Raw genomic sequence first — 13,891 nt, 5'->3', positions numbered from 1 at the left:
AGTGTGCGTGAGCTGGTTTAATACGATGCTGGTTCCTAGGGGAGATGTAGGAGCAGCGTTTCAGCTCGTGGCTCCCTCACATGCATGACCTTGTCTCCTCTTCTCCAAAGCCCTATGAGTTTGGTAAAAGGGGGTTCTCACTTCCAGATGATATATGAGGAAGCCAAGGCCTTGGATACAAGAGATTCGACTAAAGTTACATGACAACTAAGTGGTAAAGCTGGACCCAGACCCAGGCCTCCTGATCCTGAGTTTTGTTCTCCCACATCAAGGGATAGCTAATCTGAATTCTTGCACATTTTGAGATCCAAAGTAGACATTACTGTACATAAAAACTCAAGAGAGGCGCTAAGGAAGGTTGACAGGAAATCACTGGGAGAGACCTGGCTGACAGGTAGGTCTGTCATTAGCAGAGGCTGGTGCCACGTAACGTGCCCGTGGACGCACACGTCTTCTCCCCTGACTCCCAACCCAGGACCCCACCAAGGTTTAGTTAGTACTCACTTGCTGGTGAGCTGGAGTTTAGGAGAGATCCCGTTCTCTCCAAAAAGGGTGATGAACACATTGGCATCTGTCCCTGCGCCCCGAACGTCTCCTGTGGATGTGACCACCTCGTACACTGGAGGAGGAAAGGAGAAGACAGATGGCGGTCTCAGAGAAAAACACCCAGAACCCTACATGGGCTTGGAGAAGACATAGCTCCTGCCAGCCCCTCAGGGGATGCCCAGCCACAAAGGACTCTGTGAACCCCGCTACAACCTGCAAGCTTCTGAGCCAGGGTCAGACTCACACCAAGTCTTGCTGTGAGTCCAAACCTGCACACTTCATGCTGCATACTCATCTTACAGGTAAGGAACCTTTAGGCACGGGGACAAGCCCAAGTCACACATTATACGGTGTCAACACCCGAACCCAGCCTGTGGCCTCCAGATGCCCAGTCTGTGGTCTTTCCAGCACAGCACACGCAGGCCCTCCTAGACATGACCTTCTTCACAGCCTGCACCAGGCTCGCACCTTCCTCTCTGCCCTCTGACAATGCAGCTGCCTTGCCAGGCCTCACCTCCCATGACCTTCTGGGCATTGCACTGCTATCTCAGGATAAGCCATTCATTCCAGGGCTGGGGGGTGCAGGGCTTTGCCAGGAGTCCCTCTTTGGTAGGGGCACTGATTTCCCCTCTTTTTGACCCCTTGTAACTTGTTCCGTTTGCTGTTGACACCTTTCCTTTTAATGTCCCTGGTGATGGATGAAGGTCCCCATCAAGACACCGTGAGGGAGAGAAAGGAAGCAGTATATTTGCAAGACTCTCTGTCTCTTGCAATAACCAAAGCCTTAATTCTTCCTAGTCCACACCATAGGGGTGTCTGATCTGCAAACAACTCTTGGAGCCCTCCCTGGGACAACTCTGGGCCCTAAAGTGTTGCCCACATGGCTTGCATATACACCAGGGCATTTCCAAACCAAGTGTCCATAGGAAAATGATCAGCCTGGCAAAAATTCTAGAACCACATCATATGAGAGAAGACATAGAGGCCTGGAGATGCTTGGTTTGGAGAAAAGGAGAGTCTGGGCTATAGGATGAAGAAACTATCTCAATAGTTCATTAAGGGTACAAATCTATATTTAAAAAAGGACCACACAATCTTTTTAATAGGCAACAATTTGTTTAAAAAATAAACATACACTTACCCTAAGACCCAGAAATTCCACTTTGAGGTATTTACCCAAGAGAAATAAAAACATGTCTACACAAAGACCCGCACACAAATGTTCGTAGCAGCTTTATTCATAATAGCCCTAAAGTGGAAACAACCTAAATCTCCATCACCAGGTGAATGGATAAACAACTTGTAGTACATCATACAATGGAATACTACTCAGCAATAGAAAGGAATGAACTACTGACACATACAATATGGATAAATCTCAAGCTCGTTATGCTGAGCCAAAGAAGTCAGACATAAAACACTATACACTATAATGCCATTTATATGAAACTATAGAAAAGACAAATATAATCTATTGTAACAGAAAGCAGAACATGGTTTCCTTGGAGTAGGGGAATTGACTGAAAAGGAGCACAGGGAAATTTGGGGGGATAATTTAAATATACTACATATAGATTGTGCTAATGGTTGTACAGAAGTATACATGTGCCCATCCTCATCAAACAGCACATTTAAAACAGATGCATTTCATTGTAAAATTATACTTCAATAAAGTTGAAAAATGGACAAGAGAATTAAGTAGGCATGTCATAAATGAGGGTATCCAAATAACCAATAAGCATATGGAGATGTGTTCAGCATCAGTATTCATCAGGGAAATGCAAACTAAAATTACAATAACATACTACTATATATGCCCCAGAATGGCTAAAATTAAAAAGACTGACAATACTAAGTATTGGCAAGAATATGGAGCTATTGGCACTCCCGTACATTGTTGGTGAGAGTGTAAATTGTTATGAGCTCTGGTAGTTAAACATAATGTCCATCCTATGACCCAGGGATTCTACTTCCAATTATAAATCCAAGAGAAATGAGTGCATGTGTTCATCAACAGATGTGTACAAGTACAAGATCTGTATCAGCTTTATTCATGATAGCTAAAAACTGGAAATAACCCAAGAGTCCATCAACAATACAATGGTTAAATAAATGGTGATGTATTCATAAAATGCTATAGTGCACCATAGCAAAAAAAGAGCAAACTATATAACGTGTCACAACATGGATAAATCGCTCAGATACAATGTTGAGTGAAAGAAAAGCTACACACAAAAAGTGTATACTGCATGATTCCATTTATCTGAAGTTCAAAAACAGAAAAAACTAATCTATGGGGATAGAATCAGGAAAACTATTACCTCTGGGAAGGCGAGCGAAGGAGTTTTCTGGAGGTTGGAAGTGTTCTGTGTCTTGTTCTAAGCGGTGGTTACATAAGCACGCATATGGAACAATTCATCATGCTATACCTTTACGAGTTTTGTGCTGTATATATATTATTCCTCAAATTTAAATTTTTAATTAAAAAAAACTCAGATATCTGAAGAACTATCTTGTGGAAAAACAAATTCTGTGGAAGATATAAAATTCTGTTTGGCTCTAAAGGGGAGGACCCCAACTCATAAAGTCCGTTTGTCAGCACAAAGAATTGTCAACAGCAACAGAGATGTTGCTCCAAGCACAGAGCCTGGCAAGTGGGAGATGCTCAATAAGTAATTAACCTCATGAATGGATGAGCAAATAAATGAATGAATTAAACAATCAATAAAATGAGCATGAACTATAGAACTAATGGATTATTATCTGAATTCCAATTCTACCATTACTGGCTATGTGATTTCAACCAAATTTCTTACTGAGCGTCAATTTCCTCATCTCTGAAGTAGGGATAATTTCTTTCTTGAAGGATTATGGGAAGGATTAAAGCAAATAAAACAAAGTTTTCAATGTTCATACCCATTGACCTAGCATTTCCATTTCTGGGCATTTATCTTACAGACACTCCTCCACAGTTGGACAAAAGATATGCATTCCGTAAGTGGTAGACTTATCATCAGCATCACCACCATCATCACATCATCACCATCAGTGTCATCATCATCATCATCATCAGGGTCATTGTCACCATTGTTATCATCATCATCATCAGCATCAGTATCAGCATCAGCATCACCATCAAGGTCATCGTCACCACCATCACAATCATCATCATCACCATCAGGGTCCTCATGGTCACCATTACTGTCATCATCATCACCACCATCATCATCTCCATTATTGTCATCATCAGCATCAATATCCTTCTCATCATCACTGCATCATCTCCATTAACAATATCCCCAAGGAGGCTGCCTTGAGGAATTGTATCCCAACAGATGCTGGGATTGTGAATAAGCCCCTGGGCAGGCACAGAGCAGGCATTCAATAAACACTTGGTGAATAAATGAATGGGTGAGGGAATGGATGAACGAATGAATGGATATGGTGCTTACAGGGACTAGTGAGCCCCTCTGGAGTAAGTGCTGAGAATTTTAGTGCCTTCAGGGACCAGACAGGCAGCATGGATGGATAACACACGGCTGGTATGAAACAATAAGGAGAGGTGGAGACTATCACAACCCGGAAGTCCACAGCCTAGAAGCAGTCACAGCCAAAAATATTTGAAAACATTAAAAGGCAGAAGAAAACAAAACACCAAAAAACCCTTCTGCAGGCCAAACTTGGCTCCTGGGTTCCCAGTTCACCCCTTCTCTGGTTTACCTGGCAAGAAGGTAGAGCATTTCAAAGCAGCTCCCAAAGCCCCAGAAGAAGAGGAGACTAAAAGGACAAGGCTCTGGGGTCCAGAGTCCACGTGGGCCACAGCCTCTCCTTGCAAAGCCCCAGGCCCCCATCTCCATTGGCCACAGTGGGCAGCAGCCCCGAGCCCCCGCTGGACACGCTGCCAGGGGTCAGGCGTCCTCCCCACCACACCCAGTCACAGTCCTGTCAGGTCAGGCTCTGCCTAAAGCAGGCCACGCCATGGAGACCAGACTGCAATGTGGCTCATGGGCAAGGACCTGGGGAATGTGAGCACTGCCGTTCTAGTCTATTCTGTGCCAATAAGATAGTGACAAAGGGCAGGTCTCTGTCTCTGCATCCAGTAGGGGGCGCTAGCGTAATGCCTGCCCGTTTACTCCAAGGGGATATAGATAGTACAGACGCAATAGGAAATCCATGAGAAACGGGTTGGAACCTCAAGTTCCTCCCTCAAAGCACAGGACAAGATCCTCGGCTGCGCCCCCCACACCCCGCTGGCCGGACCGCGCACCTTTGGCCTTGTAGTACTCGTGCTCCAGTTCCTCGTCGTCGTCGTCGGAGGCATAGTTCAGCAGCTCCTCCTCATACAGCGCTACGAAGTCAATGTCTTTCTTTCTCCTCTTTTTCTTCTGGGGCATCATTTTGCTGGCTGCTTCGTCCTGGCCCTCGCTAGCTCACTGGGCCTACCTCCCTGCACCACCTTGGACCCTCGGCCCTCTCTCCCTGGGCGCCTGTGCCGTCTGGGTGGGCCAGGAGCCACACTTGGGTCCCCCGTGCCCACAGCGCTGCTCCTGCTCCCCTTGCTTCTTGGGCCTCTGAGCTGAACCTCAGTGCCTTATCTCTGCCTTTCCTGTCCCTGGCCCCTCTCTCTGCCATCCCCTTGCTGGTCACCTCCTCTTGCACCTGCCCTGGGTTTTCTCCTTGGGCCTCATCACTTATTCATAGGGGCTGAGGGCAGGCTGTCCTCCTTCCTCCATGCCCCTCCCAACAGCTCTCTCCTCCCTTCATGCAGAATCAGGTGACATCGAGCCCTTGGCATCAGTTTCCCACCTGGCCTCCCAGCAAGGGGGGCCCTTGGATCTCCTCCAGGCCACCCGAGGGGTGGGTGGCAGCCTCCCGCCATGGAGATCACTCTAGCCCCACAGGCTTCGAGGGCCGTGAACGATGCCCCTGGGCCTGGGACCTTCCTGAGGAGAGCAGAGCCCCAAACCAGCTAAGCTGCCAGGACTCAGAGGCCTGTTTCTCTCCATTATTCATGACCTCTGATCGTCTTACGGAGCAGGCAAGGTTCTTGCTGGATTTTTCTTGCTCTCTTTCTCTGCTTCCATCTCAAGATTGCTGCCTCCTTAAAGTGGCCATTTAGCCAGGGGAGACCTGCTACCTTTCAGGGGTGCTGCTCCGAGGAGCGCTCGGACCACCCACAAAGCATTTACTGAGTTGTGAGTGACAGCACTGGTAGACCCTAGAGAAGGACACTGGGGAAGCCCACCAGGGGGGTTTCTCAGTGTCCTGGGTGACCCCACAATGCCCAGATAAGCCGGGCAAGGTTCACAGGCATGTGTTATAACAAGAAATCACCCGCATTGCCCTCTGGGCTCTCACATAAAAAAGTAAAAACCTTCCGAGCCCACTGCAGATGCCAACCCTACTCGGCCCTGACCTTCTCCACCTGCAGCCCCATATGGGGCATTCTCAGTTGGGGCAAGAGAATCAGGGCCCACAGACCCCTCTCTACCCTCAGTCAGAAAGGAAAATTCCCCTCAGGGCCACTACACTCCTCTTCCTTACTTATTGTACTTTATCAAGATTTTATTAAGGCACTTAATTAAGATTTTATGAAGATTTCTTACAACCCCAGTCTTAAGATTTCTATGTAAATCTTAAACTGCTAGAAATTTTCAGTCCACTTGGAACGCTCCTTCCACTGTCCTGGTGAGGTCACTGGCCAGAACTGGGCCTGATGAGCACCTCTTGGCCATGTGGCCTGGCCAAGGCCTGTCTCCCCATCCACAAAGGGGGGTACTAATGATGCATGCAAACATGTTGGGCACTTGGAGAAAGTGCTCAGCAAGTGGAAGCCTCTGGAACACAGTAGAGGCTTAATAAATGCCTGGGACTCTCAATCTGAATTTCTCTTTCTTATTTTTCGTGGAGGGGGGAGTGATGCTTTGTTATCACCTCAAATTGCTCCAGAAGCCCTCCTTCAGTTCCTGTATGCAAGGACCGGCACTCTGTGTCCTCCTTCTTCTGCGGGTTCCCTCTCTCTGTAGCATATCAGAGGCCACAAGTGAACAGCCTGGAACGTCTGTGTCTCCCCTATTTCCTGGGAGGACTGCCTTGTAAGGGCTTCTTTACTTGTCACCTTCCTCCTGCCTCTCCCAGCCATGAGCTCTGTGGAGGCAGGGCTCATGCCACCAGGGTCACCGTGAGGCTCCCAGAACCTATAGCACACCTGGCACACAGTGGGCCTCCATATGCATTTGTTCAGTTAATAAATAAATGACTGAATTGCAGGCAGGTCTGTCTGTAAAGCAGCCATGAACATAAGGCTCTCACTGTTTCCACAAGGAAAACAGTATGGGCTAAAAAAAACCACACTATAAATGATGTATTGGTGAAGTGAATGTTCCAGAACAAATACCACTTTGAGTGCCACTGGCCTGGAGAAGAGGTCATTTCCTGGGTCCAAGAGCGCTACCTTCACAAATATGAACAACTGTTCTGTGGAGCAAGCACTAGATCCACCTGTGTGGATGAAAGGACAGTCTTATGACCAGAGGTGGTGATTATAGAAAGGCAGGTTTCCACCCAATCCAGGAAGAAGGAATGAAGACTCAGTCCTGCCTGGGGTGGCAGTGGCTGTGGGGTGACAGAGATGTGAGGTCTGGAAGGCATCTCTTGCCAGCCGACAGCAGGAATTGCTCTGGCGGTCCCTGTGGATTTGAACCTGACAGGCCTCTGTCTGATAGCTGGGAATTTCTAAGGCACTGAATGGCAGGTACAAGTAGACACTGGAGCAACCATGACAGGTTACCCAGCTAGGGTCCTCTGTGATGGGCTAGGGGCCAGGGAAGAGCACCGGCCCGCTCTAGGCTTGGCTGCAAAACCCTGACCAGAGTGAGGGGCTCTGCCCCAGACCCGTGGGGACTGAGAGGAGGGCAGGAGAGTGTCTGCCAGCCCTGCCTGGGGCCTCCAGCCTGAGGCAGGGTTCAGAGAGGAGGAGGGAGCTAGCTAGTCTGCAACCACCACACGACTTTTCACAAGCTCCTCTCTTGTCACCTCTGTGTCCCACCACCTCTCTGCCAGGCGTTGAGTCCAACTATTGAGCTCTTAGCCCCAAGCTCCAGAACCCAAGTTCCCTGGCCACCACCTCTCTTCTGTGTTCTGGGTCTCCTCCCCTCATAGGTGCCCTCTGTCAAGGTCAATGTTTCCTTAAATGGGATTCCAGGACCACCTGGATTAAACTCTGCACAAGAACTCATCAAAATGCCGCTTTTTATTGTCCTTATTGTGTCCCCTGCCTCCCCAGACCTACTGAAGGTAAAATTTGGAATCTACAAGTTTAACAACACCCTCTCCTGGGGGCAGGGGGGTAGCACGTTATATGAACTAAGACTTGGAAGCCATAGTAGTCTACACCTTCCCAGGTGACCTCGATCAGCTCACCTGGCTTTGGGGAGAGGCTTAGCTTAACTTCCATCCCAGGGCTACACATTGGAGTCACAGGGAGAGTTTTTAAATGCTGATGCCTGGGGTATAGGAAGGCGCGGAACTCACCTCCTCCCACGAGCAAAATCAAATAACATGTATATAGACAGCAGTTACTCGGGTGAGACAACCAAGCACTGAATGAACCGCTTCTGACAACAAACAAGTGAAAGAGACCAAATACAGAAGTCTTGGGAAGCCGAGAGAGCCCTCTGGGAGCCACGGGAACTCTCCGGGGAGGGAGGAGCCTGCGAGAGCCTCTGTTTACATCCCTCTCTGCTTTGCCAGGGCTGGGGGCGCTCTATCCTGGGACCTAGGACCTACCAGCAAGATCACCTCAGTGCGTTCACAGCTACATTGCCTGCAGCCTTGTTTTTTTAAGTATAATTGGTATACAGTCTTATTATATGTTGGTTATATGAGTTTCACGTGTACAATATAATGATTCAACATTTTTATACATTACGATGTGATCATCCCACTAATTCTAGGAATCACCTGTCACTGTGTAAACTTATCACAATATTGCTGACTATATTCCCCTTCCCCTTTTCACTCATCCTCCCACCCCCTCCCTACTGGTAACCATCCCTTTGGTTTCTGTTTCTACGAGTCTGTTTTTATTTTGTTTTCAGAGTCCACATACTAGTGAAACCATACAGTATTTGTCTTTCTCTACCTGGCTTAATTCACTTGGAAGCAACCTAGAGTCCATCAATAGATGAATAGCTAAAGAAGATGTCATGTGTATATACACAATGGAATATTAGGCAGTAATTAAAAAAAGAATGAAATGTTGCATTTGTGACAACGTGGGTGGATCTAGAGAGTATTATGCTTGGAGCCTTTGTCTCCCAACAAAGGGAGCAAGCAGGAAGACAGGGCATCACCACACCCACCTGCCCTCCCTGCCGAGAGCTGCTCCACAAGGCCAGTGCCCCAGGGGCGGTGAGCTCATGCTCGGCTCCACGCAGCTGCCCCAAACCATCGGGCACATGGCACCTACACATAAGTCTCCTACCCAGGACCACTTTCGGTACAACAAACAAGAGACCTATGGGAGCTCTCCAGGGACTGTGGGACTTCTCTGGAGTCCAAGGGGATGGTGAGCAACGCTGTCCACATCACCCCTCACTTCCATAGGGTGGGTGGGGGCTTCATCCACAGGCTCTGGCCTGCCTGCAAGGTCACTGCAGCACGTTCCCAGACACGCCACCAGGGCACATTTCAGCCCGAACAAAGGGAAAAAGCAAGATCGACAAGGCATTACTACAGACACCTGGCTTCCCCACCCAGAGCTGCGCCAGCTCCGTAAGTCTGTGCCCCATATGCCTTGGGTGCCTGCTCGGGCTTCTACCCCCTGCCAAATCCACATGGCACACACAGTCTACACAGAGCCCACTTCTGCATAAGGCCACTTGTCCAAGAATGGAAGAGACAAAATTATTTTTGTCTAATTCATTTATCAAACATAGAAAGTAAAACAAGATGAAAAGACAGAAGAATATCTCTCAAATGAAGGAATAAGAAAAATCTCCAGGGAAAAATAAACCCTAAGGAAATGGAAACAAATAATTTGCCCGATAAAGAATTCAAAGACATGGTCATAAAGATGGTTACCAAACTTGAGAGTGAAATAGAGGAATTTGGGGAGAATTTTAACAAAGAGTTAGAACGTATAAGAATGAACTACACAGGCCTGAGGAATACAATAACTGAGATGAAAAACACATCAGAAGGAAACAACAGTAGATTAACTGATAAAGAACTAGATCAGCAACCTGAAAGACGGACTACTGCAAATCCACCAATCAGAACGGCAGAAAGAAAAAGGAATTTTAAAAATGAGGTTAGTTGAAGGGGCCTCTGGGATAACATCAAACACTCACACATTTGCATTATGGGGATCCCAGAAGGACAAGGGGGAAAGGAACCCAAATTTTATTTAAAGAAATAATGGTTGAAACATTTCCTAACCTGGGAAAGGAAACAGATATCCAGGTCCAGGAGGCAAAGAGAATTCCCAACAAGATGAATCCAGAGACCCACACCAAGACATATTGTAGTTAAAATTATAAAAGTTAAAAAGAATCTTGAAGGAAGCAAGAGAAAAGCAAGTTACATACAAAGGAAACCCTATAAGGTTATCAGCTGATTTCTAATCAGCAACTTTACAGACCAGAAAGAAGAGGCAGGATATCTTTAAAGTGCTGAAAGAAAGGAACCTACAACCTAGAATAACTTGCCAGCAAGGTTATCATCCAGAATTGAAGGAGAGATAGAGTTTCCCTGACAAGCAAAAACTAATCCAGCTTTATAAGAAATGTAAAGGGTCATCTTTAAATAGAAAAGGAAAGGCCATAACCTAAAATAAGAAAATATGAGAAGGGCAAAAACCTTCTCAAATAGTCAACAAATACAGAAAATCAGATATTTAAAAAGCTACTACAAAGGTTAAAAAAAAGTATCAAATTCAACTCAAACTACTGTAAGTAGTTAGGAGATACACAACACAAAAAAATCTCAAATATCACATCAATAACATAAAACATGGAGGGGGGAGTAAAAATGCAGTCCTCATAGAAAATATTCGAACTTAAATGCCTATCAGCTTAAAATAGACTACTATAAAGTGATGTACACAAACCTCATAGTAACCACAAACCAAAAACCTACAAAAGATATAAAAAGAACAAAGAGAAAAGAACCTAAACAAAACACTAAAGAAAAACAGTAAACCAAAAGAAAGAGATCAAGAGAAGAAGAAAGGAACAGAGGATACCTTATAAAAACAACTTAAAAACAATTAACAAAATGGCAATAAGTACATACTTACCAATAATTATTTTAAATGTAAATGGATTAAATGCTCCAATAGGGTAGCTATTAAAAAACGTGACCCATCTAAATGCTGCTTACAAGAGACCTCAAATCAAAAGACTCATACAGACTGAAAATGAAGGGATGGAAAAATATATTCCACGCAAGTAGAAATGAAAAGAAAAATGAAGTAGTAATACTCATATAATACAAAACAGACTTTAAAACAAAAGATGTGAAAAAAGACCAAATTATAAAGGCATCAGTCCAAGAAGAGGATATAACAATCATAAATATCTATCCACCCAACATTGGAGCATCTAGATATATAAAGCAATTATTAATGAACATAAAGGGAGAAATCCACAGTAATAGTATTGGATAATAGAAAGCGGAATAATAGAATGTGGAGAAAAGGGATCCCTCCTACACTGTTGGTGGGATTGTAAATTGGTACAGTCACTATGGAAAACAGTATGGAGTTTCCTCAAAAAATTAAAAATAGAACTGCTGGGCTGGCCCGGTGGCTCAGGCGGTTAGAGCTCTGTGCTCCTAACTACAAAGGCTGCCGGTTCGATTCCCACATGGGCCAGTGGGCTCTCAACCACAAGGTTGCCAGTTCAATCCCTTGAGTCCCACAAGGGATGGTGGGCTCTGCCCCCTGCAACTAAGATTGAACACGGCACCTTGAGCTGAGCTGCCTCCTGGATGGCTCAGTTGTTGGTTGGAGCGTGTCCTCTCAACCACAAGGTTGCCGGTTCGACTCCCACAAGGGATGGTGGGCTCTGCCCCCTGCAACTAAGATTGAACACGGCACCTTGAGCTGAGCTGCCTCCTGGATGGCTCAGTTGTTGGTTGGAGCGTGTCCTCTCAACCACAAGGTTGCCGGTTCGACTCCCACAAGGGATGGTGGGCTGCGCCCCCTACAATTAGCAACGGCAACTGGACCTGGAGCTGAGCTGCGCCCTCCACAACTAAGACTGAAAGAACAACTTGAAGATGAACAGAACCCTCCACAACTAAGATTGAAAGGACAACAACTTGACTTGGAGAAAAGTCCTGGAACTGCACACTGTTCCCCAATAAAGTCCTGTTACCCTTCCCCAATAAAATCTTTAAAAAAAAAAAATAGAACTGCTATATGATCCAGCAATTCCACTTCCAGGTATTTATTCAAAGAAAACAAAAACACTAATCCAAGAAGATATATGGACCCCTATGTTCATTGCAGCACTACTAGTAAAAACTAAGATATGAAAGCAACCTAGATATCCATTAATGATGGATAAATAAAGATGTGGTATACACACACACACACACACACACACACACAGGAATATTATTCAGCAAGACAAAGAATGAAATCTTGCCATATGAGACAACATGGATGGACTTAGAGGGTATTATGTCAAGTGAAATAAGTCAGACAAAAACAAATACCATATGATCTCACTTATATATGGAATCTAAAGAATAAAATACATGAATAAACAAAACAGAAACAGACCCATAGATAGAAAGAACAAGCCGATGGTTGCCAAAGAGGAAGAGGTAGGGGATAGAAGTAAAAAAAATATTTTTCCACTTCAATACACATCAAAACGGCATATAAAAAAAGAGTATTAAAATTGCAAGGTTAAAAGATCACATAATTCAAAATAAATAAATGAAAGAAATGTTAAGACTATGAAGATATTCCACCCCCAAAAAATGCTGACGCCTGGGTCCCACTCCCAGAGATCATGATTCACTCCTTCTGGGGTGGAGCCTGGACATGGAGTTTTCAAAGCTCCCAGCTGATGCAGGACCTGTGAGCAGCAGTGGACACTCACATCCTCCCCAAGGCCTGGGGCAGCTTTGTTCTTTGCAGCCACCCAGGTCCCCACAAATGGAAGGCATCTCGGATCCTAAACATCCTCGTTACCCAGGAAAGATCAACTTCGCCTTGTCCCCTGTCCTGCTGAGGGACAGCTCAGAAATCAGAATGAGGAAATGTCTATTACACTGTTTTGTATACCTGAAACTAAAACACACACAAAACAAAGAAACAAACAACAACAACAACAACAAAAACAGAAAAGAAAAAAGAGAAAAGAGAAAACCACACACACGTCAGGATGAACAATACTAGTGAGGTTTAGTTGTGGGTGACGCACGCCCCCTGCTGCCACCGTGTGGTTTGACCGCTGTTGTGAATACCATTTAGGTTCTTTAGGAGGCCTTCAAGATTACTGGGAAATACTAGGGAAATGTTTTTCATTTAATCTTTGTGAAACGCAGGCTTTTTCGCTCCTCTTCCCAGCCAGGCCATCACTTTCTATCCTGTTCACTTCCTCCCTCTCTTGGGAGCTGAGATCTGACCCAGCCTCACTAAAGAATTAGTCTCTGTAGGTGTTTAACGCCCAATCTTCTACGGGAATCTTGGCGGGTTTGCTCCCAGGCTGCTCTCAGAGCCAGCGCCCCGGACAGAGCCATTACCCTCCTTTGGGTAGACAGTCCCCAATCCCACTTCAGCTTCTGCCCCAGCAGTATATCCCACAGCCTTCCACTGCCAGAGTCCCCTCACTCTGGCAGAAGACACCCTTTTCCTCTGGAAAATCCTCGGCCGGACACATCCATAGCACCAGGACTCCATGGGAACTTGCCCAACTCAGCTTGACTCCGTTGCCCTGGGTCACTTGAGCTTCTCCAGGCAAGAGTGGGGCGCCAGTGCTCTGTGCCCCAACTGCAGGGAACCACAGTACACTTGCTGGGTGGTCCCACGGAAGCCCAGCCCACTGAGCCTGGGGTGAGGAGACAGCACTCACCTTGCTGGTGGGGCTTCCAAGTTCTCAAAACTGGAAAGTCTTTTCAAAAAGTCGACTACCCTAGCAGTTCTGTGCCACTTCTTTTCTAACCTTTGATCTTTGTGAAAAAGAATGAAATCTTGCCATTTGCAACAACATGAGTGGATCTAGAGGGTATTATGCTCAGTAAAATAAGTCAGACTGAGAAAGACAAATACCATATGGCTTCACTTATATGTGGAATCTAAAAACAAAACAAAATAAAAACAGACTTA

General features: G+C 45.8%; 1 protein-coding gene across 9 annotated transcripts in view; it reads right to left on the bottom strand.

The window, feature by feature from the left end:
* Window positions 1-8,560, bottom strand: part of LOXHD1 (lipoxygenase homology PLAT domains 1) — a 141,317-nt gene extending 132,757 nt beyond the window's left edge. For 6 of the 9 annotated variants that reach the window (XM_074340025.1, XM_074340029.1, XM_074340028.1 and 3 more), the window contains exons 1-2: window positions 4,814-8,560; window positions 505-619 (exon numbers count right to left, since the gene is read on the bottom strand). In XM_074340025.1, coding sequence (XP_074196126.1) covers window positions 505-619; window positions 4,814-4,943 — 245 coding nt within the window. In that variant the 5' untranslated portion in view covers window positions 4,944-8,560. The remainder of the gene's footprint in view (window positions 1-504; window positions 620-4,813) is intronic. The other 3 variants (XM_074340030.1, XM_074340031.1, XM_074340033.1) reach the window with 1 other exon arrangement.
* Window positions 8,561-13,891: the final 5,331 nt, after the last annotated feature.

Source organism: Rhinolophus sinicus, linkage group LG09, assembly GCF_036562045.2.
Source record: "Rhinolophus sinicus isolate RSC01 linkage group LG09, ASM3656204v1, whole genome shotgun sequence".
Lineage (NCBI taxonomy): Eukaryota > Metazoa > Chordata > Mammalia > Chiroptera > Rhinolophidae > Rhinolophus > Rhinolophus sinicus.
This window is presented reverse-complemented; position numbering and strand designations above follow the sequence as displayed.